Consider the following 27,951-nt stretch of genomic DNA (forward strand, 5'->3'; position numbering starts at 1 on the left):
TCAACCATTTTAACTTTGCCCCAAAGTACATTCTGGGGGGAAAGACCCTTCTGGCTGACGCACTGTCCAGAATGCCTCAGTACAAAAGCTGCCGTGAAGACGTAATTAACGCAATTATTCCCCTACCACAAAAAGCCTCTCAAGTAACCACTAGGCGTCAAACCCAGGGATGATCCATCGAGACTGACAGCCGCTTGACTCAGAAACTCAAAGACGAACTGAAAACAGACCCCTGGTTCAGGGGCAACAGACAGCTGTTGACCTAACCGGTGGTACACGAGCACCTGGCTGGTAGTACGCGTAGGACGGGTTGAAAAAAAATGTGAAAAAAATGTAAAAAAAATGTAAAAAAAAGTATAAAAGTGGGTGAGGTGAAGTGGCAGCAGCGCCGTACAGGCTTGTGGCAAAGTCAGCTGGAACTGCACGCTGCCTGGGTCCTACTGAGAGCCCAGGATCAAAGAGCACAGCTCCAGCTGATTGGCGGCGGCCTTGGTGGTACTCGGATATTGCCTTATCCTAAAAGTGGTACAATGGGTGAAAAGGTTGAAAAGCCCTGCTCTAAGAATCCAGGTCCTCCAGCGCAGGGGTTTTCAACCAGTGGTACGGGTACCACCTGTGGTACATTGGCACCTGGCAGGTGGTACGCGACCATCCCAGAAAATCGGTAGTGGGGGAGGGGAATTAGCTGAACCAGTGGCAGCACTGGACAAGCCTGAGCGAGAGACGGCTGGAGCTGCAGGGCTGTCAGGGCTCAGCGGAAGCCCCAGGATCAGCGCTTCTTTGGGATTGTCAGGACTCAGCGGAAGCATCAGGATCAGCGCCAGGCTCCAGCTGGAGCTCGGCGCTGATCCTGGCGCTTCTGCTGAGCCCAGAAGAAGCGCCGATCAGCTGGAATGTTGCAGCCTCTCCAGGGTCTTGTGATTTACATTCAGATGCTTGGCAATTGATTCATATTTATGACGGTCACAGTGTCTCAGGGTCATGTGAAGTGACCAAAACCTGCTGCAACCACCCAGCAGACGGGGGGAATAAAAACCAAACACCCCCCCTACCCCACCCCCGCTGCCAATCCCCAACAGAAATGCTCACAACAATGGAAACCTCGGACAGGAGGAAGAGTGCCACCGGGAGGGCAGGCAGGTGTCTTGCTCGGCTGTGGCTTGGGGGGCCCTTTTTCAGTGCCATTGTAACTTCGAATAGTCACTAAGCGAATTGTTGTAAGTCAAGTACTACCTGTACTTTATCACTTTTTTCCCTTTTTTTTTTTGGTCATCAAGTTTTTGACACTTTGCTAAGCGACTGGTGGTACTAGGATATTGCCATATCCTAAAAGTGGTACAATGGGTGAAAAGGTTGAAAAGCCCTGCTCCAGCGGAGCCATGATGCTAAACAAGCTGGCCACTTTGGGTTCCTGAAAACTCTACTCTTTTGGTAGGACTTTGGAAACATGCCTTCTTCTCCCTAGCTGGCCTGGCCCTTTGCAGCAGCCTTCCTGAGGTCTGGAAGGCCAGGAAAATGGGTTTTGGGCTGGGAGGGGCCAGTGGCGGTTGAACTGATGGGAAGATACTGCTTTGTGCACAGCTGACAGGATTGTTTTACTGTTGTTTGTATTGGTTTTGTTGTGAACAGCCTAGGATTAGTGTAAGATAGGCAGCCGGAAGGAAGGAAGGAAGGAAGGAAGGAAGGAAGGAAGGAAGGAAGGAAGGAAAGGAAGGAAAGGAAGGAAGGAAGGAAGGAAAGGAAAGGAAAGGAAAGGAAAGGAAAGGAAAGGAAAGGAAAGGAAAAAGAGAAGGGAGGACTCACCTACCTGTGGCAGAAGGAACTATTATGAGCTAGGAAAAATAATGAGCGTGCAACCGATGGGCCCCAAGAGCCAAGCCTGCAAGCCTTCCTTCTAGCTTCGATTGCTGGCAGAGTCAGGCCCTGGGCAGGTAAGGAGGCTGCTCGTATGTTGAAAACAGGGGCTACTTGCAGGATCCACCAACAGTTGGCCTTGTGCACCAGAGGGCATCAAGTTGGATAAAAAATGGCATTGGAGGAGAGCTGCCAAGTATCGGATGAACTTTGGGCAAACAGTTCTGTGTATCTTATGCATTAATTGCTACGGAATGGCTTTCTAAACAAAAAGCATTTGCTGCGCTCAGGGCAAATATGCGCAAACACTCCCTGATGGAAGCTACGCAACGGAAGAAGAAGAACGCGGAGAGGTTTTGTAAGGGTTCTCAGCCCCTCCTGCAAATGCGGAGCTAGTGTGGAAATGAAAAGGGCAAGGACAGGATGGCCTGTTGTGTCTTCTGAAGTCAGCGGGGGGGGGGGGGCTACACGGAACCGGACTGCTCCTTTCTCTGGTATCTCTCAGGCAACCCGTGTTTCTCCTTGCCCGGCAGACTCTGGGCTCCTGCTCCTGGGCCTCTCCCCTCCTGGGCTCGCCGGGAAGCAGGCCCAGCCTCACCCTGCCAGGTGCCCGGCTCACGAGCAAAGAAGGCAAGGCCTCCCCTCCTTCCCGGGGCTTCTGGCCAGCTGACTTCCTGGAACAACCCCTGGCGCGCCGGGTGTTCGGCTGTGCAGAGAAGGAAAACGTGCCTTTTTCTGGCCTCCAAGCGCAACACTCCTCAGGCACGGTGGGAAACACCGTTTTATTCAGGCGAGCGAGCAGCCAGCGGCTGAGTTCACACGTTCAGGTTTTCTGGTTCCAGGAAATCAGCCTGGCTCCCGGTGCCCAACCGCAGGGCGGCTGGCATTCCCCCTTGCAGCGGGACTCAGAAAGGCACGTCGCCCGCCGCTGAATGCGGAGTCACCGGCATCAGCGCTCGCCAAGGCCGAGGATGGGAGCCCTGCGGCTCCCGAGGGCTCCTCTCGGCGCCCAGCCTCCAGCGGGAGGAGCCGCGGCCTCGGAGACTCCGTGCCCAGCCGCCGCCGCGCCTGCGCGCTCCGCCCGTGGCTCCGCCCGGCTGGGATGGCCTCCCGGCTGTCGCCGCCCGCCCACCTCCCCGCGCGCCCACCTCCCCGCGGGCGCCTCTGGCCGGCGAGAGAGAAGGGCGCGGCGGGCAGAGCGCAGCTGGACCTCCGCGCGTCTCGCCTCCCGGATCAGGTAGGCCGCGCCGGCGGCGAAGCGCCGTCCCCGAGCAGGGCAGCCGCCCCGCCCCTCCACGTGCAGCAGCAGCAGCAGCAGCAGCAGCCGCGGCGGCGCCCTCGGAGCCTGGGCGGAGAGGCGGGCCCCAGCCGCTGGCCCGCGAGCGGCGAGAGGAGTGCGGCCGCCGCCCTGCCCCAGCGGAGCCCGTCTCTCCCTTAGGTGCGCCCGCCCGGTTCCGCCTTGGCCGCTGGGCTGCTCGCGTGGCCTCGGCCCCTCCGTCCCGGGGAAGCCGTGGCGAGCCCTCCCGCCCGGCGCCTCGTTCTGCTGCCGCCCGTGGCGGGGCTGCTCCGCCCGCCGGGCCTGCAGAGGCCGCTGCTCTCGCAGCCCGGGGGAGTCCTGCAGCGGGGTCCGGGGCCAGCCCGACCAGCAGAGCGGGGGTGGCGGCGCCGCCGCCGCCGAGCGCCGAGCCCTTGCCGGTGGCCGGAGCGCGGAGGAGGGGCTGGCAACTGCGGCCCCGTCAGCCCTCCGGGTCATCCGGGAGAGCGAGCCAGAAGGGGCCGGGCGGCTCGGCCCTCGTTTGCTATCCCCGGCCGAGCAAGGCGGCGGCCTTTCTTGCCTTGCGCCGCCCGCCTCCAGCGGGCCGGTGGCGGCGATTGCCGAGGGGCTGGTGTGGTTCAGGCCTGCCGAGCTTTTTCTCGCATGGGGGGCGCTGCAGGGTCCCCAGTTCGGGCCCGGGCGCTTGGCCGGCTGCCCTCCTGGGGGATTTGGCCGTTCCGCCGTTTTGAGGCAGCCTGGGAGGGAGCAGACGCCGGGCCCTGCCGGACCGAGCCTCCGGCCCATCTTCGCCACCTGCCCCAGGAAGCCCCCCGGAGTCTCCCCGCGGAGGGCTGCCGGCAAGGCTGATAGGCTTCGGGCTGCTGCCGGGGCAGCGGAGCTAGCCAGGTGGAAGCGCTCGGTGCTCGGCTTCTCTCGAGGAGGAAAGCAGGGAGGGGCGGCTTCGTCCGTGGATGCGGGAGCGCCGGGAAACGCGTGGGCTGCTCGAGTGGGAAGGTCGGAAAGTGTCCCTGGAGGAGCCTAAGGGCGCCTGTGAAACCCTGCTGAGAACAGATCCCCGGGACTCCGGTTGGCTGGCGAGCACTGCGATCTCACCGGGAAGTTCGACACAGACTATTTGGATGACCCCGGCTGAACTCTTTAGAGGGGGGTCTCTAAGCCCTCTGGATCTCGCCCCGAATGTTAGAAAGAAATGGACTAGTAGGGACTACATCTGCCCGACCTCCACGTGGATTGAGCGTCCTCACCAGTCGACTGAACGACTTAAGGGGGGGGGGCATTCTTTGAACCTCTAGCAAGAAAGATTCAGGCCGCCACCTCCACCCCCCCCCTGACTGTTTTGGGTGGCAATGCAAAAGAAGCCCTTGCCACTTCCTGGGGCGTGTCTCTAACTTCCCAGTCTAGCCCAAATTCCTGGGGTTCCCTGGTGGTCTCTCATCCCAGGGTCAGCCTGGGGCAGTGTGTGTGTGTGTGTGTGTCCGTCTGTGTGTTAGAATTACCTTGTCCTGTTCTCGGAGCACCCCTTGAGTAGTTCAGGTGGAGGGAAGGGAGCCCTGGAGGATCATGGAGAGGAGGAAGCCCAGGTGGTTTCCAGACTTGCTCCCAGGATGAGCCCAGTGGCTTCTGCCGGGACCCCCACCCTGATGGATTCAGGCCGCCACAAATGGGATCTCTGGCTGAAAGGACCAATGGCGGCTTTGGTGGGGCTCCTGGCCCTCCGGGGTGAGGGGATTGGGGAGAAAGGTGCCCTGCACCTAAGAGGGACCCTAGGACCTGTGGGGTGAGCAAAAGACTGCCCTCCTCTGGTGGGCCTTGCTTGGAATTTGACCCTGGCCAGGGCTCTGGGGTGGGGCAAGGGGAGGAGCTGGGGTTTCTGGGCGTGGCTGTTGTGTGCTCAGGCGGGTTCAGCATCAGCATTCCAGAGGACGGTTCCAGAGCTGGGCCCTCCGACTTTAGTCAGGGCAGCCACCAAGTGGGAGGGGAGGCGGCTCTCCTGAACCCTTGGCCCTGGGAAGGCCCCCTAACTTTCCCTTCCGGTCCCCTCCCCCCACCTCCCAGCAGCCCTTCTCCCTCGGACAGGGGGCCCCAGCGCTTGCTCCTTGGTGGCTGCAACAGCACCTGTGTGAGGATTGTGCCCCACAGGGTGGGTGGCAAGGGTCTCTGACAAGCCCCTCTTCTGCCCCCAAGGACTTGTGCACCTGGGCTCTGCTCCCCGTGGCCTGAGTCAAGTGGCCCCCCCGCCCCTCCCTCTCTGGCTGGAGAGTGGGATTAATGTCAGCCGGCACTCAGGGCTCCCCCCCCCTCTCGACACACCAGGGGGAGAGGAGGCGTCTGCATTCCATGCGTTCCATGGGCTGGGCTGGCGGGATTTGCTCTGGCAGCAAGAAGGTTTTTGCCGCCTCTCGCCACTTACCCAGGCGCCCAGCAGCTGCTCTCTCTGCCTGCGCCCAGCCCAGGCCTTTGCTGTGCCAGGGAGGATCCCCCGGCCATTGCCCTGCATGAACTGCCCACGCCATGGCTGTCTCTGTGTGTGTGTGTGTGTGTGTGTGTGTGTGTGTGTGTGTGTGTGAGAGAGAGAGAGAGAGAGAGAGAGTCACGAGCAGCTGGTTGGGAGTTCGGCAGGTTCTTCAACTAAATCGGGGTGGGGTGGGGTGGAAGCCCTCAGAAAGGAAGAGGCCCCCCACCCTCGGTTCCTGTGCTTAGGCCAGCAGAGGCCGTCCCTGGTTGGCACTTTCATCCGGGCGGTGAATCATCTTTGTGGGCAGGGCAGGTGATGGTTTGGCAAACCCTTCAGGCGGGTGATATGTGCAGTGGGCGGGCCCCGGTGAGTGACAGGGCTGGGGGGGGTGGGGCCTCCAGCCTATTCTGCCTCTGAAGTGTTCTGGCAGCAGGGGGCAGCACTGGCTCAGGAGTGGATGGCTTTACCCAGAGATGTCAGGGAACACTGTGGGTCCCATGGGGGAGGGGATTGGTCCCCCTGGCCATCCCGCCCTGAGCCGCCAGCCCCCGCCCAGTCTTCCAAGTCAGAAGCACACAGAGGCACCCCTGCAGACCTGAGTGTGAATCAGAAGGGACCTTAGAGAATATCTAGTCCACCTCCCCCCAAGTGGAATCTCTCTGTCCATCAGAGGGTCTCCCTTGTCTATTGGAAGACTTGCAGGGAAGGAGAGTCTCCTTCACACAGCCAGGAGGTCCTTCCTGACCTCTTTGGACCTTCTTTCCTTCCAACCAACCGCTGTGTCTGGTCCTGCACTCTGGGGCGACATCCGCTTCCTCTGCTGCTTGGCGCCTTTAGACGTTTGCTGTCCAGTGTCCCCTCCTGAGCTAAACTTCGCTTGACCCTTTAACCGGTCTTTCACAAGCTAGGTTTCCAGTTCCTCAACTCCCTCTGCCCTGGTTTGTGTGAACCGGGGTGCCGAGAGCCAAACATGAGCTTCAAGTGGGGGTCTAACCAGGGCACAGCATAGAGGGACATAGAGGGGCTTTGCCCACCCCCAGTAATGCCTCCCGTGATCGCCTTGGCCACTTTAGCAGCTGCCTCCCCCTCCTGGCTCACAAGGACACCGGGTGTCTTCCAATTGTGCTGCCCTCAGTTAGGTATGTATTTGGGGGATTCTCAGTGTCCTCCCCCTTCCCCCCCCCCACTGCCCGGCTTGGGCCTGTGGATCCTGTCTGCAGAGAGGATCGGCTGTCTGCAGAGAATCAGCCTGAGCCACTCAGAGACGAAGGGATCTGCTGGACACCAACCCTGGTGGAGGGCAGGCTGAAGGACTGGCCCTCCCTTCCCCTGCCCCCTGCTGCCTCTGCCTGTTGTCGCCCATCGGGAAGTGGGGGCTAAAGTGGCTGTTCCTAAGTCAAGGCTGGGTCCCCGGGGCCACTGCTTGACGAGCCCCGTGAGGCTCGGGGGGGGCTGGCCACAGAAGGACCGGGGGGGGGGCAGTGGCTGAAAGGAAGCCGCCAGGAGAGGCTGGCCGTGGTCCGGGGGTTTTCCCGGTTGACCTGCCCGAGTCTGACTGGGAGAGGCCACCCCTTCTCTTCCAGCAGGTGCAGGTAGTCCTTGAGCTATGAGTGCAGTTGGGAGGGGAATTTTGGTCGCTAAGCGATGCGGTGGCTAAGTGAGTCATCACGTGACCAGACTTGACTTTATTGAAACTAGCTTCCCCCATTGACTTTGCTTGTCGGAAGCCATCGGGGAAGGTTGCAAACCTCAGAGTCCTATTTTTCAGAGGCTGCTGTACTTTGAATGGTCATTAAACGAAACTCTCGCAAATGTCTGGCCGGGCAGAATGAGGAGAGAAGGCTTGGCCAGCAGGGACTGCTGAAGAAGCGGGCAGGGCCAGCCCTCCTGGGCGGGGGCCTGCCTAGAGGCCAGTCTTCGCTTTGAGCCGGGCACAGTTTCCAGGGTGCAACCAGTTGACCCGCCTCTGGCCAGAGAGGATGGGTAGTTCTGTGGCTCGTTCACGGTCTTTGTGCAGGGCTCTGTTCGGTGGAGATGGGTTTTGCGCTCTCAGGTCGCTGCTCTGCCTCTGGCTTCCGGCAGGGCTCTCGGTGCCCCCCCTTCCCCCCCCGCTTCCCCCCCCCCGGGGGAGCCTGCCCTCTATCTGCCCGGGGATCGTCTGCAGTGGCCTCTGGCGGCTGCTCTGTAAAAAAAGCTCCTTCTGTGGCGGCTGAAGCGTTTTTCTCCAAGCAAAGTCTGCTTCCTTCTTTCTTAAACCCCCCAAGCAGCTTCAGGCAACCCACCTCTCTTGTCCTGCTCTCTGAGGTAATTTTGAACCATTCTGCTTGCTTTCTATATTTGGCAGTCCTTCAGAGACGAGTTTTATTTTATTTTACTTATTTAATTATTTTATTTTATTATTTGTTGTTTAATAAATTTGTTTGCCGCCCATCTGACTGTGAGGCAACTCTGAGCAGCTTACAAGATCAAAATAAAACTGTGTGTGTGTGTGTGTCTGTCTGTGTTGTGTAAAATCACAAAATTGCAATAAAAATACGGGTTATAACTAAAAGATGGGCGGAAAGGAGCAGATCATACGGGGTGGGGGACGCGGAAGCTGCTGTCAGTCGATCAACACCCCCCCCCCAAAGCCAAGGGGCAGAGCCAGGTCTTCAGTCAGGCGGGTGGGAGATCTCCTCTCCGGTGGGGGGGGCAAGATGTTCCCATTTGTGTGAAGGCACAATGTAGCATGGCGCAAATGCTCAGAGGCCGCCATTTAAAGGGCAGGATTGTCCCAGGGGGGGCATCAAGGAGGCGAGTTGCAGGGAGCAGCAGCTGCCCTTGCTAAGCTCTGCTCCCCTTTGACCGGCAGGCCCGCTACTTGCCCTTTCTGAGGCCCTGAATTCTTGGGGGGGGGTCAAGGATGGGCCTCCAACAGGCCTTGACCGACCTCAGAAAGGCTCAGTGGGGGCAGGGTGGTGGGAACCCGCAGGGAGTTCCCAGGACTAAACTGGGAAGGTGAACAAAGGTCCCTTCGGGGAAGCCGTAGCAACCCTCTTCTTCCCTGTTGTGTCCGCGAAAACTCCGCAGATGGCGGCGGGTGGAGCTCGGCTTCCCCTGTCGCTGCCACAAGGGCGCCCACTTCCCCCCCCTCCCGGTCTTTGTCACCTGCTGCCTTTGCCTGGGGAGCCTTTTCCTGCGGGGGGGGGGGCTGGCCGGGGCCTCCTGGGCTTCTCCGCTCTGCAGGTTTGGCGTGTGGGTGTGGGCAGCCCCCTTTCTCTTGCTGGGAAAAGGCTGCTGGGGCTGAACAAACAAGCCCTTGGGTGCCTGGAGGCGGAGGCTGATTGCCAGTCTCCACAGGGGCAAGGTGGCAGCTTTTGAGTGGGCTGCTTGCTGGGGGCTTTGGGGAGGCCTCTCTCGTCCTGCTGCACCCAGGTGCCCCTTTTCAGAGCTCCAGTCTGGGCTGCCCACCTGGCCATGTGCTGGATGAGCCCTGGGCGGCTTCTTCCCGTGGCTGGGCGGGGTCCGGAGCCAGTGAGGCTGCCTTGCTCTGCTCCCCCCTCCCCGTGCTGATCAGTGGCTCCTGCCCTCCCCCACCAAGAGGAGCCCCATGCCCTCCTCTGCCGATCTGCCCTTATACAGCCATGGCCTCTTCTTGGCACCTTCCCTGGGACTGGGCTGGGTGAGGAAATCCTGTTTCCTCCAGTGGAAAATGCAGCTCAGAGTCTCTCTGGGGATTTCTTGTGCCCCTCCCTGGAAAGGAATGGAGGCTGCCCAGGGCGGGGTGGGGGGTGGGGGCGCAGAGGAAGCTCCTCCTGACAGCTCAGATTGGCATGCCCCTCAGCGCAGCCCCATACATCAACACTAAGGGGTGTGAGGGCCAGCAAATCCCCTTGGCTAATCTCTTTGCACCCCCCACCCCCACCCAGCGCTTGTCTTTGAGATCCTGAGGACTAGAAGTCTTTTCATCTGATCTCTGGGGAGCCAGGCAGCTGTGGATCCTGCTGTATGGGCTGCTGCTTCTCCAGTTCTCCCTGGAGTGGATTGTTAGAGGACCACTTCCACGGGGAAGGACTGCAGCCAGGCAGGGTCTTTTCCTGCAAAGACATTTTTTCTCCTTAAAAGGAAAGTGTCAGCCGGCTGCTGGGCCGGGCCGGGAAGGAGGCAGGCGCTAGTGCAGCCGGCTGAGATGCGGCCGGTCTGGGTGGCTGGCTGTGCCACATCTGGCATGCCACAGATAACATTGCTGAAGGCGGCGGTGGCCTCTGGGCTTGGCCAGGGAGCCTCAGAGGAGCGGCTGTCTTACGGAATCTTAGGCCCTATGAGTGGGCAGGACCCGGGAGGTCATCTAGTCCAACCCCTGTCCAGTACAGGAAGGAATCCACAGAATCCGGAGCTGGCCATCCAGAGGGGAACTTCACCGCAGTTTTAGGCGAACTGTTCCTCTGAGGAGTAGCTTGCATCAGTTTGAAATTCAGCCTGACTCCTCTCTCTTAATTATATTTATTTATTTAAATAATTTCTGTGGCTGCCCATCGACTGTGATTAAAACCAACTGTTGTAAACAACAATGCCTGAGGCAGCTCATGTTCCCTGGCAGAGTTCAGGCGCACCTCCTGGTGGCCAAAGTTTCCCCCCCCCCCCGGCTGGTCCTCCTGCTGCTCCCTGGTCCCCTTTCTGACCCCAGGGCTTCTCTTCTGCAGGCCAGACCGGCTGTCCCCCTCTAACGCTCCTCCTGGGAGCTCTCCTCTGGACCCATGCCAGCTTCTCTGGTTCCCCCCTTTAAAAGGTGGTGCCCAGAACTGTATTTGGCACTTGTGGTTTCATCTAACCAGCATGAAATGGGCACTTTCCACAGTTTGGATCCCCCCCCCGATTGTTTTGGCCTTGCTAGCTGCTGCCTCACATGGTCTGTTCCCACGCAGTGGGTGCCCCCCTCGGCCCTGGTCCCGAGGCAGGTTCCCCGGGCATTGTCCCCAAATGAGGAGCTTGCGCCTGATCAGCACCAATCCGTTTGATTTGCCCCAAGGCTGAAGTCTGCGGAGGTCATGTCTTCTCAGCTCCTTCCTGCAACTCCGAGACAGCCTTTCCATTCGGCCTCTGGGTCATTTGTAAAGAAGCGGAATGGCCCAGGGTGAGGGTGCAGCCTCTGTGTGTGTGTGTGTGTGTGTGTGTGTGTGTGTGTGTATGCGCGCAACAGGCATTGGGGGGCACAAGTTTCAAGCATGTACAGTCTTTGGATGGCAGCTATTCTTCCGTAGTCTATCTTGATCCAGCTGTGCGCAGAATATTGTGTCTGTTGCACGTTTTGTAGAATTGTTCAGATTATTGAAAAAGAGAAGGTTTAAATGGCAAAGCAGTGGGTGAAACCTCAGAGGGCCTCCTCTGATCAGCAACAAAGGTTTTCCAGCCCACATTTGGGCTTCCAGAGTCACGGCAAAGCCCTTGGGGTGAGCTCTCCGATGGCCTGGCAGCCCCACCCCCATGAAGCTGGCCACCATCCTCTTGGCTTCTCTCTGTTGTTTGGGAGCTTGACCCCTGGTTACTCCCCTCCTTCCGTTGGGTCGGGGGTCTGCCTTCAGTAGCCTCTGGCTGCCCCCCTTTTGGGCATGTTCTCCCTTCTCCAGAGGACCACAGCGGCTGGGAGTCCCCCTCCTGGGGGATGCCGGAGGGGCACCCATCCTTACCTTTAGCTGAAGACCTCTAGGGCCCCTTTGGAAAAACAGGGCTCCTGGTTGTCAGGAAGTGGGTTTTGCTATTGATGGTTTATTTCAGACGGCTCTGATTCCTAAACTGCCCCGGGCTCCTTTCTGATGAAGTGCAGCTTCCCCTCTCTGGGTCCAGTGGGGGCTGCCAGAGGCCCCCCTGCTTCCCTTCTCTGGGTCTTGCCTTCTGGGTCCGGGCTCCGGGTTGAGGCACCAGCTTGATCCAAGTGTTCCCTGAGAGGCCTCCTGGGGGGGGGGAAGAAACCCAAATGGAGCTCACCCCCCCCCCCAAAGGCCATCTTGGTGGCCATTGAGAGCAAGGCGGCTGTGCTGGACTTTGGACCGGAAGGTGCTTCAGATGCTGCTTCTCCTAATCTGTTTCCTGGGTCCCCCAGGAGGGGTGGGGAGGAGACAGCGAGGAATCCTGCCCACCTTGGCAGAAGATGGCCGGCCACATCTGGGCGAGAGGAGCAATTGGGCTCCCAGCCCTCAGAGGGGAAGACGGCTGGCAGATGGCTGGCCTGGTCGCCTCCGTGAGGACCGCAGGTGCGCCCTCCTTGCCCTGAAGCGGCTTCCGGGACTGGGTGAGGGCAGGTGATGCACGGAGGCTTCCCTCTGGGGCTGGCGCTCTGTGCCAGCTGCTTTCCCGAGGTGCCTCCATTGCTGCTGGAGCAGGGCAGGAGGAGAGAGAGGCCGTCTCTGGGCGGTTTCTGGCGCTGTCCTTCGCCATGGATGTGGAGGGCTTGTGGTCTCAGATCCAGCAAAAGCGGGCTCTGATTCCTGCTGGGTACCACTTGTTCCACAATGAGGTGAGCGGGGGGGGGGAGCAGGCGGGCGGGTGGTAGGAGACGGTCAGTTGGGGAGGAGGAGGAGGAGGAGGGGACGCGCAGTCGGACCTGCGGTGTCTCGGGCCTTGCTCCGCCTGTCTTATAGGAAGAGCCCCTCTGGCATTAGTGCCGGTTCTCGGGGAGAGTGGGCGGGGTGGGGGCATGATTCCTTACAGCATGGGACACCCCCCCCACTCTCTCATTACAAGTGTTGGCTTCCCTTCAAGGGGTGGCCCCTTGCTTCACCCCCCTGCCCTCCTGGAGCCTTCTGAAGAGATGAAGGTGTCAGGTGCAGCCTCTTCGTTGACTGGGGCCACCCACCAATTCACACAGAAACTGGACGGGGATGGGGACATTTGGCAGGTGCGGGGGGGTCTGGAACCTCCGTGGCCTTTCCTGCTCTGGGATCCAGGAAAGAGAACGATTCGCTCTGGCAGGGAGGGCAGGGGCAGGCCTTCTCCGCCCTGGCACCCACCCCGTGGAAGCCTCCCCCTGCCCCTCAAGACCCTGTTCTGTCAGCGTTGGGGGGGTCCCAGGGAACCCACCAGGTTTTAAGGTGTGGGTGATAAGGGGTTTCTATATTGATTCCTTCTGTTTATATTGTCTATAAAATTTTAATATTTAATGACTATCCATATTTTTATGATTGTTTTACTTGACTGTTGTATGCCACTCAGTGCGCTCCTGCTCAGATGGGTGGCTGTGTGAACGGGTGCAGAGACGGGGGGGGAGGCTTATGGGGAGTCAGCTGGGCCAGTGGGGGCAGACAGGGAGGCCCGGGGGGGGGGAAGCAGACCCATTCGGAGGCCTGGCAGCCTGTGATAGGGGAGCTCTGCCTGGCCATCCCGTCCGTCCGCGTGCTGGGCCGTGGCCCCGGGTCTCAGCCAGGTTGTTCTGTTCCCTTGGCAGGCAGGTGACGGTGCCCGCGTGGCAGAGATGGAGAACGCCCTGACGGCCCGGGATCGGGTGGGAGTGCAGGACTTCGTCCTGCTGGAAAACTTCACCAGCGAAGCAGCTTTCATCGAGAACCTGCGCAGGCGGTTCAAGGAGAACCTCGTCTACGTGAGTGCGGTGTCTGGTAGCCACATTCGGTTTTAATTGATTTATTTATTCGATTCTATAGCTCCCCATCTCAGTCAATGACTCTGGGCAGCTTACAATTCAAAAAACTACATTGCAGTTAAAAAACACTAAAAACAACAAAAACACTAAAAACATCCATACTAATTATAGCTTGGAGCGAGGGCCTCGGCCAGTGGGCAGTGCAGCCAGGATGTGGGTCGTAGACACCCATTCAGCGCCCCAGGTTCATTGGAACAGAGCCAAAGGGTCTTTGGGGCCTTACAAAAAGGATAACTGGGCTGGGGCCACTTTAATCTCCCAAGGGAGGGGTTCCACAGAGCGTCTTGCCTGGCCTAATAGGGGGGGGACTCCTTCTTGGGACCCTGGCAGCCCCCAAATCAGAACTCTCTCTTGGGTGCCTGGAGTGGTCTCCTCACATTGTGGATCAGGGTAAGAGATCCCCAGATTCAGGGAGCCCCCTTGCTCTGGGTGGCTCGACCAGTGCCGAGGCTGGTCAGTGCTGGGGGCCAGTGGCCCAGGGGGGAGTCTTCCCAGGCTCGGGGGGGGGGTCTCCTTGGGGAAGACCAGTGCCGAGGCTGGTCAGTACAGGGGGAGTCTTCCTGGGCTTGGGGGGGGGTCTTCTTGGGAAAGGCAGTCCACTGTGGGTGCTGGATTACAGTGCAAGCTGCTGCTGGAGGGAACTGAAATATCCTTGTGGCCTCCAGATCACGTAAGGAAAGGAGAAACAGAGTTTTGGTCCTTGGGCCAAATTTGGGGGCTGTGGGCCCCCTTGAAAGGAGCCCCACTGAGGCAGGGCACCTGCTGCCCCCTTCTGACACCCCCCTGGGCTGGCTTCCTCTTCAGACATACATTGGCTCGGTTCTGGTCTCGGTGAACCCGTACAAGGACCTGGAGATCTACAGCAAGCAGCACATGAACCGTTACCGTGGCGTCAGCTTCTACGAAGTCTCTCCTCACCTGTGGGTACCTGAGCAGGCACCATGCTCTCCACCTCCTGCCTGTCCCCACCCCCCTTTTCTCCTCCACTGCAGTGCCAATGGTGCAGGAAGGCTTTTTCACCCCTCGGCCAAGCCGCTCAGCAGGAATGATGGGGAGAAGGTCCTCCCTGTGGAAAAAGGAGGGTGGGCAGCACCTGGCAGAAGGCTTTAGGCCAAGAAGATGGGGGGACTTGGAGGGTGGCAAGTCCTGGCAGTGCTCTACTTCCTGCTACATCAGGATTGGCCCCGCTGGGCTCGATGGGAGCCAAAACCTGCCAGACTATCCTGGCAGTTCTGGGCAGCTTCCCCCCCACCCCCCGCAGGTCCTTCGTGGCAGGAGAGACCTGGCGGCACTGCTGCCGCCCTTGGGAGAGAATGCTAAGTCTGGGGGGGGGGGCGTTTGAGGAAGCAGCCTCAAACTGCAGCTGGAACCTCTGCGCTCCTGGGCAAGAGCAGAGCAGAGCAGAGCAGACAGCCTCCCTCCCTTCGCAGCTATGCCATCGCTGACAATGCCTACCGCTCACTGCGGACGGAGAGGAAGGACCAGTGCATCCTCATCTCGGGGGAGAGCGGGGCGGGCAAGACTGAGGCCACCAAGAAGATCTTGCAGTACTACGCTGTCACCTGCCCCGCGAGCGAGCAGGTGCAGACCGTGAAGGACAGGCTGCTGCAATCCAACCCGGTTCTCGAGGTACTCCTTGTGGCTCACCAAGGAATGGGGGTGCTGTCCTGGCTTTGGGGTCCCAAGGGAATCGCGGCCAGCCTCAGTCTGGAGCTCCTTGGTGGCACGCGCAGGGCAGGAGCTCCCAGCGCCAGACAGCTCGAGAAAATGCTTCCCTGCACGGAAGAGGGGCCTCCGGGGGAGAGTGCTCCCTGCTTGTTTGGAGGGAAACGGGACCCTTCTCCTCCCGGCCCCCGGCCCGGGGGTCTCCAGTGTGAATAATGGCTTTGAGCTTCTCCCCACCCCCCCAGCTCCTTTCTTCCTTCTCCTCCAAGGAGTCATGCAGCATGTAGCGCAGGGGTGGGGCAGGAGGAGGGCCTGGGCTCTGCGGGGGAGCCCTGCAAGGTCCCCATCTGGATTTTGTTCTGCTTTCTGCTGGGATCCAGGCTTTTGGAAACGCCAAGACTCTGCGCAATGACAACTCCAGCCGATTTGGGAAATATATGGACGTCCAGTTTGATTACAAGGTGTGCAAGTGGGCGAAGGCGCAGGGCTGACAGCCAGGAAGGGGGGAGGGAGAAATCCTGCCTTTGCTCCGGGGGGGGGTGGGCGGGCGTGTGCCCAACGACTCCGGTTCCCATCCCAGAAGGGCTTCCTGCCCTGCCTCCTCCTCCTGCTGCTGCTGCTGATCAGGCTGACGGCGGGACACCTGCAGCCCATGCCTTCTCTTGGGTTGCCTAGGGGGCTCCCATCGGGGGCCACATCCTGAACTACCTCTTGGAGAAGTCGCGGGTGGTACACCAGAATCACGGCGAGAGGAACTTCCACATCTTCTACCAGCTCTTGGAGGGGGGGGAGGAAGACCTGCTGCGGAGGCTGGGGCTGGAGAAGAGCCCCCACCAGTACCAGTTTCTGGTCAAGGTAAAGGGGGCCCTCCTTCCACCATAGGGCTGCTGCCCCTGGCTCTTTGCAGCCTCAGCCGCCTCGAACCCCGGGGGTGGCGGGCACGGCGGCTCACGTGGGGGGGATGTTCTTCGCATTTCTCCTGATCTCCCCTTGCTTGTCCGACCTGCGGCCACCTGTGTATCGGGGAGGGAAGCAGGCGTCTGCCCCACAGGAGTCCATTCTGCCCCCTTTGCCTGCAGGGCCAGTGCGCCAAGGTCGCCTCCATCAACGACAAAAGCGACTGGAAGGTGGTACGCAGGGCCTTGTCTGTCATCAACTTCAGCGACAGTGAAGTTGAGGTGAGAGGCCTGGCCCCACCTCCCTCCTTCCAGTGGGAGGACCCTTCCCTAGGGGACACCTCTGCCCTAGGGCTGGATTCACAAGACTTTTCCTTCCTTTTTCCAGGACCTGCTGAGTATCATTGCAAGCGTGTTGCACTTGGGGAATGTGCAATTTGCAACTGACGAACACGGCAGTGCACAAGTGACCACGGAAAACCAGATCAAATACTTGGCCAGGGTGAGTGACGGGATCGGTACCAAGCCTCCATTTTATCCATGATGAAGAGGTAAATGGAAAGTGAAATGTACCAACTGCCTTCGGAAGCTCTTTCGAGTATATTTTGGAATTTAATCTCCTGGAAATGTACTCTGTTTACTGAGCTGTACCCGGGTTCAGCTGCAGTTGGCTGAGGAAGGCGAGTGCGGGATGCCTGGGATCAGCCAGCTACGCTGCCCTCCTGTTTGCCCCATCATCTTCAGAGGGCCGGGTGTGCTCTCCTGCTAGGAAAGTGGGCCTGGAGGGAGGCGAGGCAGGTGCAGCCCGGCCACAGCAGCCCCCCTCTTTCTTGCTGAGTGACTGACCTTCCCTGGCCAAAACTCAGCCCTGCGACGCGGCCGCGGGAAGGGCCTGGCTGACGCACTCACACTTTCTTCCTTCCTCGGTCTGAAGCTGCTGGGCCTGGAGAACGCGGTCCTGCAGGAAGCTCTGACCCACAAGAAGATCATTGCAAAGGGAGAACAGGTGAGAGAAGAGTTGCCAGCAGAATGACGGGGGGCGGGGGGCAGGAGGGTGGCAGCCTGGCTATTCCCCTGGCGATAGTCTCTGGGTTCCGAGGGGCTTGGCCTGTTGCCCCTTTCCTTGTAGCAAGAGTTCAGACGGAGACCGGGGGGGGGGCTCTCTCTTTCCCTGCAGCTGATCAGCCCTCTCAGCCTGGAGCAAGCCGCCTACGCCCGCGACGCTCTGGCCAAAGCTGTCTATGGGCGCACCTTCTCCTGGCTGGTGGGCAAGATTAACAAGTCCTTGGCCTACAAGGTGAGTTGGTCTCTGGCGCCCCAGTTGCCGGCCTTCGCAGGAGACTTGGCCGGGCCCAAGCGGTGCCTGCAGGCTTTGCACAAGGGGCCACTTTCCTTGGGATTTCTTCTCCATAGCTGGGGCTCACCTGTCATTTGGTTTGACCTCAGAGAGCAGATGTGAAACGGGGGTTGTGTTTTAACCTCCCCGTGAAGCAGCCGAACGTCCCAGGCAGGCAGGAAACAGAATGCCCCCTGGCTGCAAGGCTGTTGGTTTGCCATCATGCAGGGAAGGTTAGAATAGGTGCCTGGAAGGGCAAGGATGCCCCCCCCTCTGCAGACGTCGTGGGCCGCAGCTGTGCAGCGGAGCTCCCGGAGGGCGGCAGACTGTCCTCTCCCTGGCGAAGTGGCCCTTGACCCATGGGAGAGAGGAGCTGCACTGCCTCCATCGAGTAGGGCAGGTGGCCCAGGGCTGCTTGGCAGCGGTGCCAGTTGTCTCCTCCTTGTGCAGGAGAAGCTGGTGCTGCCGCTGCCACCCAAGCCCAGAAGGTCAAGGACTCAGTGGTGAGAAAGAGCGCTCCCAGTTGGATAGCAGAGCAGCCTCCTGTGCCGCAAACGGGAGAGCTGCGCCAGGCATCCCCTGAGGAGGAGGAAGAGCTTCGTCGGAGACCCTTATTTGGCAGGAGCCCCTCTTTCCAGAAGGGGGGGTATTTATGGTGGGCAGCTGTTGGAAGGCCGCCCTGATGCAGCCTCCCAGGGAGCTGGTGAGGTTTCCCCACCGGAAGGACCTGGCTCGTCTCCGGTCCTGGGCGGGCCGGGTTTCCAAAGAGGAACCAACACGATGATGAGCCATGAAGCGAGGAGGCCACGGGCTGCCTTGGATGTGGTACGGGGTCACGTGGGCTGGTCAGGAAGGGTCCAGAAACCAATGGGGTTTTGAAAAATTTCTTCATCAGGGCACTCGGCACTTCATTTGGCACGCAGGGAATTTTTCTGAAATGCGTTGGGATTCCTAGCAGTTCCCCTTTCTTGGAGCAGGGGTGCTCGTCAGTGGTTTCCAGGGGAGCCTCCAAAGGGGTTTCTCAGGCAACTCACACCCTGGAGGAGATGTCCTCTTTCCCGGGCAGCCCCTTGGTTCCCCTGTGCCCCTGGGGAGCAGGGCCTGCCTGCCCGTGGGAAAACAGGAGTGCCTGCCGGGTGTGTTTTGCCCAGCCGCAGGTGTGCCAGAAAGAGCTGCGGAGAGACCTGTCAGGAAGGCTCCAGCGTTGTTTTTGCTGTCCGGCGATTGGTTCTGTCTGGGAGGCGAGTCGCGTTGGGCAAATGTAGAGGCTTCATTGGCTGCAGCGTTTGCTGTTGCTAGTTTTCCCCTCTTAGTGTCTTTTGTAGATTTTAATGGGGAGATGTATTTATTTAAGTTAGAGGCCAGCCGTAGCAAGAACAATAGAGAAAGAAGTCATAGACGTAGACGTAGACGTAGACAACAACTCCCGATAGGTTGTGTAAAATACATGTAGCACTAGGCTACAAATCAGGAGACTGTGAGTTCTAGTCCTGCCTTAGGCTCAAAGCCAGCTGGTAACCATAGGCCAGTCATTTTCTCTCAGTCCTAGAAAGGCGGCAATGGCAAACTACCTCTGGAAAACTTTGCCAAGTAACCGCCCAGACTTGTCCAGGCAGTCTCCAGGAGGCAGCGTAGACTCAAAGGTGCACAACAGTCCCCCCCCCCTCCAGAGGGAAATGAAACAAAGTGCAGAGGAAATGCAGCTTCTCCCGTTATTCGAGCCTTTGGGGCTCTCCGCAGGAGCCCTTGGCTGGCGTGCCAGAGGAAACTTTGCTGCTCACCAGTCCCGGTTCTCTCGGGCAAAGCCGCCGGCTGCCGCTCTGTCTCCCGCCGGAGGCTGCTTTCCCCTGGCGCTGCTCTTTTTCCTCTGGGGGGGGGAGCAGCCTGTGTTTTCCTTCTTTTCATCGGAGCGCTGCAAACTCTTCGTGGGCTGCCCTCCCTCTTCTTCCCTGGGGCTGCATCAGGCAAGCCACGACTGGTACTTTGAAATGGATCCCAGCATTTATACCCTGCTGAGGCTGCCTGCCTGCAAAGCTGTAATGCGAAATGCCGGCCTCTGTTGCATTCCTGCAGCTGAGCAACTGCCGTCTGGCCTCAGGTCCAGCCTTCCACAGCTCGGCCGGGGCTTCTCCCGGCCTTCTCTCCCTCCTGACTCAGGAGGGACGCAGCAAAGACTCTCCTCCCCCCCCCTCCTGGCCAGAAGCATTCCGGGTCCAGTTCAAGGCGCTTTCTTGGAGGGAGGGAGCAGCTTCCCACGGGTCTCTAGTAGGCCAGGAGACTGGGGGGGGCGGGGGGGGGTTGCTAGGCACCTGCTGCTTTAAGGAACATTGTTTTATACCTGGCCTTTTCTACCACAGACTGCTTTTGCCAGGTTTTATATATTATTTTGACTTTTTTTTCTCTTGCTTTAACTTTGCTTGATTATGGTCATTTGATGGTTTTATCATTCTTTCCATCTTGCTAACTGGGAGTCTTAACTGTTGTTAATTGCTGGGAGAAATCTGTCCAGAAAAGCCGGTTCCCATCTGACTCGGTTGGATTAAGTCAGGGGTCCCCAACCCCCCGGTCGGTGGACCGTCAGCAGTCCACAGCATGCCAGGAAACGGTCTGTGCAAATAAGTGAAGCCCCCTCCGCGGGATACAGGCAGCATGTGAAAGCACACCCCCTCCGGTCCGTGGAAAAACCTCTCTCCATGGAACCGATCCCTGGTGCCCAAAGGTCGGGGGCCACTGGATTAAGTCCTCCGGCAGGACCTGCAGCCGCTGTGCAGATCTTGGGCTAATGGCAGCAGCAGCAGCGTCTGCTGGACAGCTGCGGTCGTCTCTGGGGACAGCGTGGGACCGGCGAGGGTCTCTCTGGGGCTCAGCGGGATCCTCTGTTGCTGGCCAGGGCAGCCTCCGCTTGAAAAAGGCCCTTGGGCTGCCTTTGCTTGTTAGGAAGGCCCGTTCAGTGGAATCGGAGAGTTGCCGACTTGCATTGGGATGAGTGGGCTTGGTGTTCCGACTGCTGGCATCGCTGGTACAAACCTGGCACTTAGGAGCTGTTATGACGTCCCCTGTAATGAATCGCAGGGTCCGTCAAGCCAGGCGCTGCTCCTGTCCCACTGGAGGGGGAAGCGATGGGCTTGGGGCCCCGGTTGGTATGTGTGGGGGGAGGTGCCTGCTGGCGTGATTGACTGGGCTGTTGTTGCCTTGGAGGAGGAGGGGGGGGGGAGGTCTCCAGAAGGGAGAGCTCAGGGTTCCTGCCTCCCCCCCCCAATCTTTGTTCTCTGTCCTCTTTCCCAGGAGACGGAGAGCATGGGGTGGAGGAAGAGCTCAACTGTGCTGGGACTGCTGGATATTTACGGCTTTGAGGTTTTCCAGCACAACAGGTGTGTTTCTGGGCGCCTTCAGCTTCTCCCTTAGCTGGCAACCCTTTGGCAGCCAGGTTGGCAGCCTGTCCAAGGCTCTGCCCAACATGCCAGGGGTGCTGTCACCCTCTGCCCATGCTCCGTGGTGGCGTGCAGAGTCCACAGCCCCCTGCTGTGGAGATGCACAGCTGCGCTTCCGGGAAGCCTTTCCGAGGATCTTGAGCTGCACGAGGGGGTTTGTGGGGCTGGCCCGAGGGGTGCCGGCAGCCCTGCCGCTTTGGCGTCCCTGTGTGTGTGAGGGACCAGGAGGCTCCCCCCACGGCCGAGGGTCGGCTGCCCTGGCTCAGCTCTCCTGGAGCGCTCTCTGCTTCCTTGCAGCTTTGAGCAATTCTGCATCAATTACTGCAATGAGAAACTGCAGCAGCTCTTCATAGAGCTCACCCTGAAATCCGAGCAAGAGGAGTACGAAGCCGAGGGCATCGCGGTAAGAGCCCCACCGGGAAGCCCCAAGTCGGGGGGTGGGTGGGTGGGTCGGGGGAAAGCAGGAGCCACTGCTGCTCTGTGCTGGGCTGCTGGCAGGAGGGCCAAGCTGGGCTGCCTTCAGCCCCCCCCCCCACTCCGGGGGTCAGGGGTGGCTGGCAGCTTTTGCGGTGCTTGGAAAGGGGTGGATGGGGCCGGAGCTGTGGAAATGGCCTAGTAGATCGCCTACTGATTCCCTGCTGAATTGGATCTCTCCTTGTGAAACGGCAGTGGGAGTCCGTTCAGTATTTCAACAACAAGATCATCTGTGACTTGGTGGAAGAAAAGTTCAAAGGCATAATTTCCATTTTGGTAAGCCCCCCTCAGAGAAGTGGAACCTCCAAAGAGTCCTGGGGCAGGCGGGAGCCCCTCCCAGCCCAGAGGAGGAGGAGGAGGAGGGGGCCTGGCCTTCCGGGGCTGCCTGGGCTCCTGCTCCCTGGCCCCCCTCACCTGTGCCCCCAAAGGGTCAGGGTAGGGCCGCCAAGCACCAGCTCCGCTTCTCAGCCTGGGCTGATGGCTGCTGGAGCTATGGGGCATACTTGTGGGGAGCGGCCCCCAACTTCCGGCCTTCTGCCAACACGGGCGGCTCCTGCGGTAAAGCAGCCCAGGGGAGGCGCCCCTCCCTCCCTCCCTCCCTCCCTCCTCACTGCTGGGCTTGGCTTCGTCTGTCTGCAGGACGAGGAGTGTCTTCGGCCAGGGGACGCCACAGATCTGACCTTTCTGGAGAAGCTGGAGGAGACCATTAAGAGCCACCCCCATTTCCTTACGTGAGTTTGCTGGAGACCCCCCACCCCAGGAGGAGGAGGAGGAGGAGGCACAGTTTTCAGACCAATGGACAGGAGAGACGGGTCTTTTGCGATTGGGCTTTGATTGATTTAATTATTATAGCTGCCCGGCTCACAGACTATATGGACAGCTTTCAGAATTCAAACCTGAACAACACACACACACACACACACACACACACACACACACAGACCAAAAAAATAACCATAGGAGCTTGAAAAGACTAAAACAACTACAAAACCATGTGATCCATTCCGTGGGAGAACACAGTCCATCCAGGAAGAGTTTTATAGGCTCCGCACCAGCCCCCATCTGACCCCCCCCAGGCCAGATGGCCACGCTGGGGTCCTCAGGTCTTTCTTCTTGTAAACATGGGCACCCCAGAGGAGAGGAGGGCGGCTTGCTCTGGGGTGGCCCTGCAGAAGGCGCTCCCCAAAGCAATAGGAGAACCCAAAGCCTTTGGCATTAAGATGACCCTGTTGTTGACACCCCCCTTTTGCCATGGGGCTTCCTTCTCCCTCCCCGAGTCCTTGGCAGAGCCAGTCTGGCCAGTCTATGGCTGCGATGCTGACCCTCTGCCCTGCTTCCTCCACAGGCACAAGCTGGCCGATGCCAAGACCCGGAAGTCGTTGGGGCGGGAAGAGTTCCGCCTGCTGCACTACGCCGGGGAAGTCACCTACAGCGTGGCAGGTCAGCCCTCCTGCAATGCCACGGGGCTGCCCCCCCCTTCCCGGCCCCTGCCCAGGGGTTCCTGCTGCTCACCTTGTGGCTTCCTGGCCTTCTTCCCCAGGTTTCTTGGATAAGAACAATGACCTGCTCTTCAGGAACCTTAAGGAGGTGAGCCTGGGGAGGCGCTCTGGCCGAACGTGGCCCCATCCCACAAACCCCCCCCCCCGAAAGATGCCATCTCCCGTGGTTTTGTTTGCTGCCCTTGCAGGCGATGTGCGACTCAGAGAACCCCATCCTCACCCAGTGCTTTGACAGGACAGAGCTGACCGACAAGAAGAGACCGGAGACGGTAAGGCCTGGCAGAGGGGCTCCGCGTCCCCCCGCTTCCCCCCTTGGGGGCCCCTGACCACCCGCATCTTCTCTGGCCCGTCTCGCTATGCAGGCAGTGACCCAGTTTAAGAACAGCCTCTCAAAGCTGATGGAGATCCTCATGTCCAAGGAGCCCTCCTACGTCCGCTGCATCAAGCCGAATCACTCCAAGCAGGCCGGTAGGTGGGGGGGGGGGCTCTTCCTGGTCAGCAAGGCTCCCAGCCCTTCCCTCCCTGCCTCCCCCAACACCCTGGGTTGGAGCCCAGGCTCCTGTGGGTGGGAGGGCTGCCCCTGGCATCCCTGCCTGGTACTCCTCTCCGTCATGCACGGTGGCTGCTTCCTCGGGGCCTGAAGCCTGGCTGAGGTTGGGGCTCGGCAGCCCAGCCCCTCGTTCTAAGCTTGGGGGGGGGAAAGGATGTCTGTCCACCTTGAACTGGCTCTCGACTCTAGGGATGATTCCATATTTTCCCAGGCAGTTTTGATGAAGTTTTGATTCGGCACCAAGTGAAATATTTGGGCCTAATGGAGAACCTGAGAGTGCGCAGGGCTGGTTTTGCATATCGGCGGAAATACGAGGTTTTTCTGCAAAGGTACGTCACTAACACAGGTGTCCAGGCTGTGCCTCCAGGGTATTTAGGCAGGCAGTTTTTCAGAAAGCACAAATGGGTGGGTAGAGTCTAGTGAGGAATAGATCTTCATTGGATGCCCAACCTCTGCCCTGGCATCTCTCCCACTCTGGCGCCCAAGGTGCAAGCCTGAGCCTCTTCTGAGGCTGCCCAGGCAAGTCCCGTGGCCTGGCAGGAGGTGGCCATCTTAGCAGCAGGCCTTTTGAAGGCGCTGTTTCCCTCCCCTGCATCCCGCGATCCACCTGGCCTCTCCTCTCTGACCAGGTACAAATCTCTGTGTCCTGAAACCTGGCCCACCTGGGATGGGAGGCCTCAGGATGGAGTGGCTGCCCTCCTGAAACACCTGGGCTTCAAGCAGGAAGAGTACAAGCTGGGCAGGTAACGGTTTGACAACGGGAGCTGCTGTCTGTCTGTCTGCCTGTGGAAGCGAAAGGGGGCTCTTCTCTCTTTCATAGATGCATTTATTTCCAGGACAAAAATATTTATTCGTTTCCCCAAGACCCTGTTTGCGACAGAAGAAGCCCTGGAAGTCCGCAAGCAAAGCATCGGTAGGTTTGTTGGGCATTTTTAAGTAAGTCAGGTCGACCTGACCTCGCTATTTGCCCGGCTTAACCCCCATCTTTCCCCCCCCCCCCATTTAAGCCACAAAAATCCAAGCGGCTTGGCGAGGCTTCTATCGGCGAAAGAAATACCTTCAGATGAAGCATTCAGGTAGGAAGGCGGCCCTTCAAATAAATTGTGGGATGCGGTGCAACTGTGTGTCATGCCCAGCTTTGCCTTGGAAGGGGCAGCCGGGCTGGGCCTTGTGAGTTCTCCCCACGGTTGGGCCATGGGGGGCTGCTTTGAGACCGATGGGGAGAGGAATCGGAAACAGGTGCAGGATGGCTCGAGGCTCAGCCCTTGGGACTTCTCCCTGTTCCTTCGTGCAGCGGTCACTATCCAGGCCTGGTGGCGTGGCACTCTGGGACGCCGGAAGGCTGCCAGGAAGAAGTGGGCGGTGGAGACAATCCGGCGGTATGTAAAAAGTCGTGGTTTTCCTGCAGGGGTGGGCCCTCTTTCAGGTCCCAGAGACCCTGCCCACTTGAGGGAAGGGTTGGGGGATGCAGAATCCTGGAAACGGGGTCTTGAGTGATTTTTATAGCTTCTAATTTTAATTTTATTATTTTCACATCCTGAACCGCCCGTCTCCCTCCAAGAGGAACTCTGGCTGGGAGAGGGACTCCTTCCCGTTCCTGACCCACTGGGGCTATGTTGCCGGGCAAGGAGGCGGGAGAAGCAGTGGGGCTCTTTATGCAGCTGGCACCCGGCTGGGCTGCTGCCTCCCCCCACAGACTCACATTCGCTCTTCTCTCCCAACAGGTTCATCAAAGGTTTCATTTATCGAAATTGCTCCCGCTGCCCTGAGAACGAATATTTCCTGGACTACATCCGTTACTCTTTCCTGATGAACCTGAAGCGCAACCTGCCAAGGACTGTCCTGGACAAGTCCTGGCCGGTGCCACCACCCTCCTTGCGAGAGGTAGGTGCCCGGCTGCGTGAAGGGGTGGGAGGGAAAGAGGGCCCCGCAGCCTCATGGAGGGTTACCCCAAAAGTCTTGCTGGGTCAGAATGATGGTGGCTTAAGGAGCTTTTTCCCGTGAGTGGACAAGCAAACCATGATAAACTGCATTTAATGCACGGACTGCAGCAGCAACAGCACTGTGGTAGCTTTGGCAGTCTGTGCCACATGGTGTCTTGCTCACTCAAAGCCTGCAGACCTCAAGCTACGGGTCCTCTGTGTCGGTATGCGCACTCCGGGTGGAGCCTTTCTGTCAAGCGAGCGCCTCCCTGTTTCCCCCCCCCCCCTGGCCACGGTCCCTCGATGGTCCTGCCTCAACTGCCTGCTTCTTCTTCAGGCCTCCCAGCTATTGAGGGGACTCTGTATGCAGAACATGGTCTGGAGCTACTGCAAACGAATCAGCCCCGAATGGAAGGTGCAGGTGCGTGGCCATGAGGCCTTCCTCCAGGGTCAGGCTGGGGGGGGATCATCGTTCTGACCGGCAATTTTATGGGTGGAGGGTCCTCAGCTGTGTACTGAGTTTCATGGATGGCTACTGGAACTCTTGAAATCCAGAGCACACTCTCTGATGGAAGCTGAGGGTATCCCCTGAAGGAACCCAGCACTGCGGCCTGTCAGGAATCTCCGAAGAGAGTAACAGAATGATACAGTGGGGAGGGACCTTGGAGGTCATCAAGTCCAACCCCCTGCCCAAGAGGGAGATCCTAGACCATTCTGGACAAATGGCTGTCCAGTCTCTTCTTAAAAATCTCCAAATATGGAGCACCACAATTTCTGGAGGGAAGTCTTTCCCCTGATTGATTCTTCTTCTTTTTTTTAGAAAATTTTATTGATTTTTTTTAAATTTTACATTTAAATATTTGAAAAGCAACATGGCGGCTGGGTTGGTCAATAATTCAATAACATACAAATATCTTTAGTACAGATCTCAAACTATTACATTAAATATTTCCTCTCTTTTCCCCTTGGTATTTACTGTCTCATATTTAAATTAGTACAATTCTTATTATATCGATTAAATAAAAATAACTTTCTTACATTTATCAATAATTTTTAGTTTATATATATATATATATATATCCTAGTTGTTTTAACATTCAATCTTTTTAGACAATCAATGTCCTGGTTAGTTTTTCCCAATTTTTAGTTTCCCATTAATATTTAAATTTAAGGTTTAATATTTATAATTTCCAAGTTTTAAATAACCCCAATTCCCTTTATCACAATTCATCACAAGATCTAATGTTCAGGATACATGTTTTATCTATTTGAATTCTCACCATCTTACATCAACTAATTAATAATACAATATAATATTCTTATTTTCTGGTAATTTCCAAATATCTTAAATATAGTAACCAAAATTTCTCTTATTTCAACATTTAATACTTCTTCTCTTTCTCTTAATATCTACTATCTCATATTTAAGCTAGTAATTTTTATTATTACCGCTAAATAAGAACATATTTATTATATTCATCGATAAGTTTTTAGCTTATACATATCTTAATTACCTTTACATTTAACCTTTATAAGCAAATCAATGTTCAAATTTAACTGTTAATATTTATACTTCCAAGTTTTAAATGACCAAAGTTTTCTTTATCTCAATTCATAACAATATCTAATATTCAAAGTACACATCTTATCTATTTGAGTATATTCTATTTTAATTTTCACTAATAAGTCAAAACCCAATTTTCTTCAGTCTTATTCTAGCTTTCTTTCTTTGCCAAATCGTCTTCCATGTCCGTGCTTTTGAGTCATCGAATAAATCTCCCTGTGTTGTTATGAATATTGTTTGACATAGAAATAACTACCCGGTCGCCATTTTTTTGAGAGGACTAACAAATCGTCTCTCTATTTTTCCATCTCAACATAGTTGTCCTGAACTGTTCATCTTCTCTTCAGTCTGTTCTTCTTCTTGATCCTCAGGTTTCTTCTGATTTATGTAGAAAGTCTTTTCCCTTTTCCATATTGTCAGTCCCTTTTCTGGGTTTTCCATTGACTGTATTTGTTGATCAGTTGAATCCTCTGTCATAATATTTAATTGTTCCACTTTTTCTGTTATATTCTGTGTAGTTGATTTTTTAGTTGTAATCAAAGTTTGAGTTCGTATATCTGGGCTGATATCTTGTTCTTTTCTGTAACCTCTTATTCCATTAGTAGCTGTAAGAATAGTTTGAGGAATTGCTTTCAACATAAAGAGAATCTGTTCCTGATCTTCATCCATATTCTCTTAGTAGTGTATTAGGTTAAAGGCTTTACAATCAGAGAATGCAAAAAAAAACCCAAAACATTTGTCACTGAGTATGGAACACAGCTGGGCTTTTCACAGCTGATGTCTCAAGGTTACATAAGTCTTATCTATTGTCTGGGCTGCTGGCCAAGTCTCTTTTAAGCAATAACAAGTTGTAATATCAGGTTGAGCCACAGGATGTCGCCCCCGCCATTTAAAGTTTTCTTTTAAGTCCAAAGTTTTTATATTCTTTTCAGTTTTGCTTCTTTTTTATGAGTAAAAACCCAGATCTTCAGTAAGAATAGAAAATATTTTATAGTCCACAAACTTTAAAAAATAAAGTTCCAATTAGGATCAAGTTATTCTTGCAACGTTTTAAACTCCCCTGGATAGTCAGTCGCCACTGTTTCTAGAGGGAGGGGTAAAATCTTCCTTCCCTCTCCATAGGGGGGAAAGTACTTTAAGCAGCTTATGGAGGTAAAAAAGGTAGTTAGGATTTAAGAGAGGTAGATCTCACCCAGTTTCATCTGCGCTGCTTTATAATTGCCTGGTGGTAAGTATGACTTCGGCTGTCTGCAGCCTAGTGATGAGCCATATTGCTATGGCCTGTCTTTCGTCCGCCGGTTTGGAGGGCTACCCCAGATCGAGCGGAAGGGCTACCGCCTTCCCACGATCAAGCGGGGATCCCCTCCTTGCTGGGCACCCCTACAGGGCAACTATC

The 27,951-nt window shown here is 57.1% G+C and overlaps 1 protein-coding gene across 1 annotated transcript in view; it reads left to right on the forward strand.

Annotated features, from left to right (window-relative positions):
* The first annotated feature begins 13,008 nt into the window (after window positions 1-13,008).
* MYO1C (myosin IC) overlaps window positions 13,009-27,951 on the forward strand; it is a 25,200-nt gene continuing 10,257 nt past the window's right edge. Inside the window, exons 1-24 of the mRNA XM_015818339.1 lie at window positions 13,009-13,158; window positions 14,023-14,138; window positions 14,649-14,847; window positions 15,264-15,344; window positions 15,559-15,738; window positions 15,963-16,061; window positions 16,168-16,281; window positions 16,714-16,785; window positions 16,957-17,076; window positions 20,401-20,486; window positions 20,844-20,949; window positions 21,216-21,296; window positions 21,660-21,751; window positions 22,366-22,460; window positions 22,561-22,607; window positions 22,708-22,788; window positions 22,882-22,987; window positions 23,281-23,398; window positions 23,699-23,812; window positions 23,906-23,982; window positions 24,077-24,145; window positions 24,364-24,448; window positions 24,794-24,953; window positions 25,329-25,412. Of these exons, the coding sequence (XP_015673825.1) occupies window positions 13,033-13,158; window positions 14,023-14,138; window positions 14,649-14,847; window positions 15,264-15,344; window positions 15,559-15,738; window positions 15,963-16,061; window positions 16,168-16,281; window positions 16,714-16,785; window positions 16,957-17,076; window positions 20,401-20,486; window positions 20,844-20,949; window positions 21,216-21,296; window positions 21,660-21,751; window positions 22,366-22,460; window positions 22,561-22,607; window positions 22,708-22,788; window positions 22,882-22,987; window positions 23,281-23,398; window positions 23,699-23,812; window positions 23,906-23,982; window positions 24,077-24,145; window positions 24,364-24,448; window positions 24,794-24,953; window positions 25,329-25,412 (2,508 nt within the window). The 5' untranslated portion in view covers window positions 13,009-13,032. The remainder of the gene's footprint in view (window positions 13,159-14,022; window positions 14,139-14,648; window positions 14,848-15,263; window positions 15,345-15,558; window positions 15,739-15,962; window positions 16,062-16,167; window positions 16,282-16,713; window positions 16,786-16,956; window positions 17,077-20,400; window positions 20,487-20,843; window positions 20,950-21,215; window positions 21,297-21,659; window positions 21,752-22,365; window positions 22,461-22,560; window positions 22,608-22,707; window positions 22,789-22,881; window positions 22,988-23,280; window positions 23,399-23,698; window positions 23,813-23,905; window positions 23,983-24,076; window positions 24,146-24,363; window positions 24,449-24,793; window positions 24,954-25,328; window positions 25,413-27,951) is intronic.

The sequence above is a fragment of the Protobothrops mucrosquamatus genome, unplaced genomic scaffold (assembly GCF_001527695.2).
Source record: "Protobothrops mucrosquamatus isolate PMUCROS unplaced genomic scaffold, P.Mucros_1.0 scaffold721, whole genome shotgun sequence".
NCBI lineage: Eukaryota > Metazoa > Chordata > Lepidosauria > Squamata > Viperidae > Protobothrops > Protobothrops mucrosquamatus.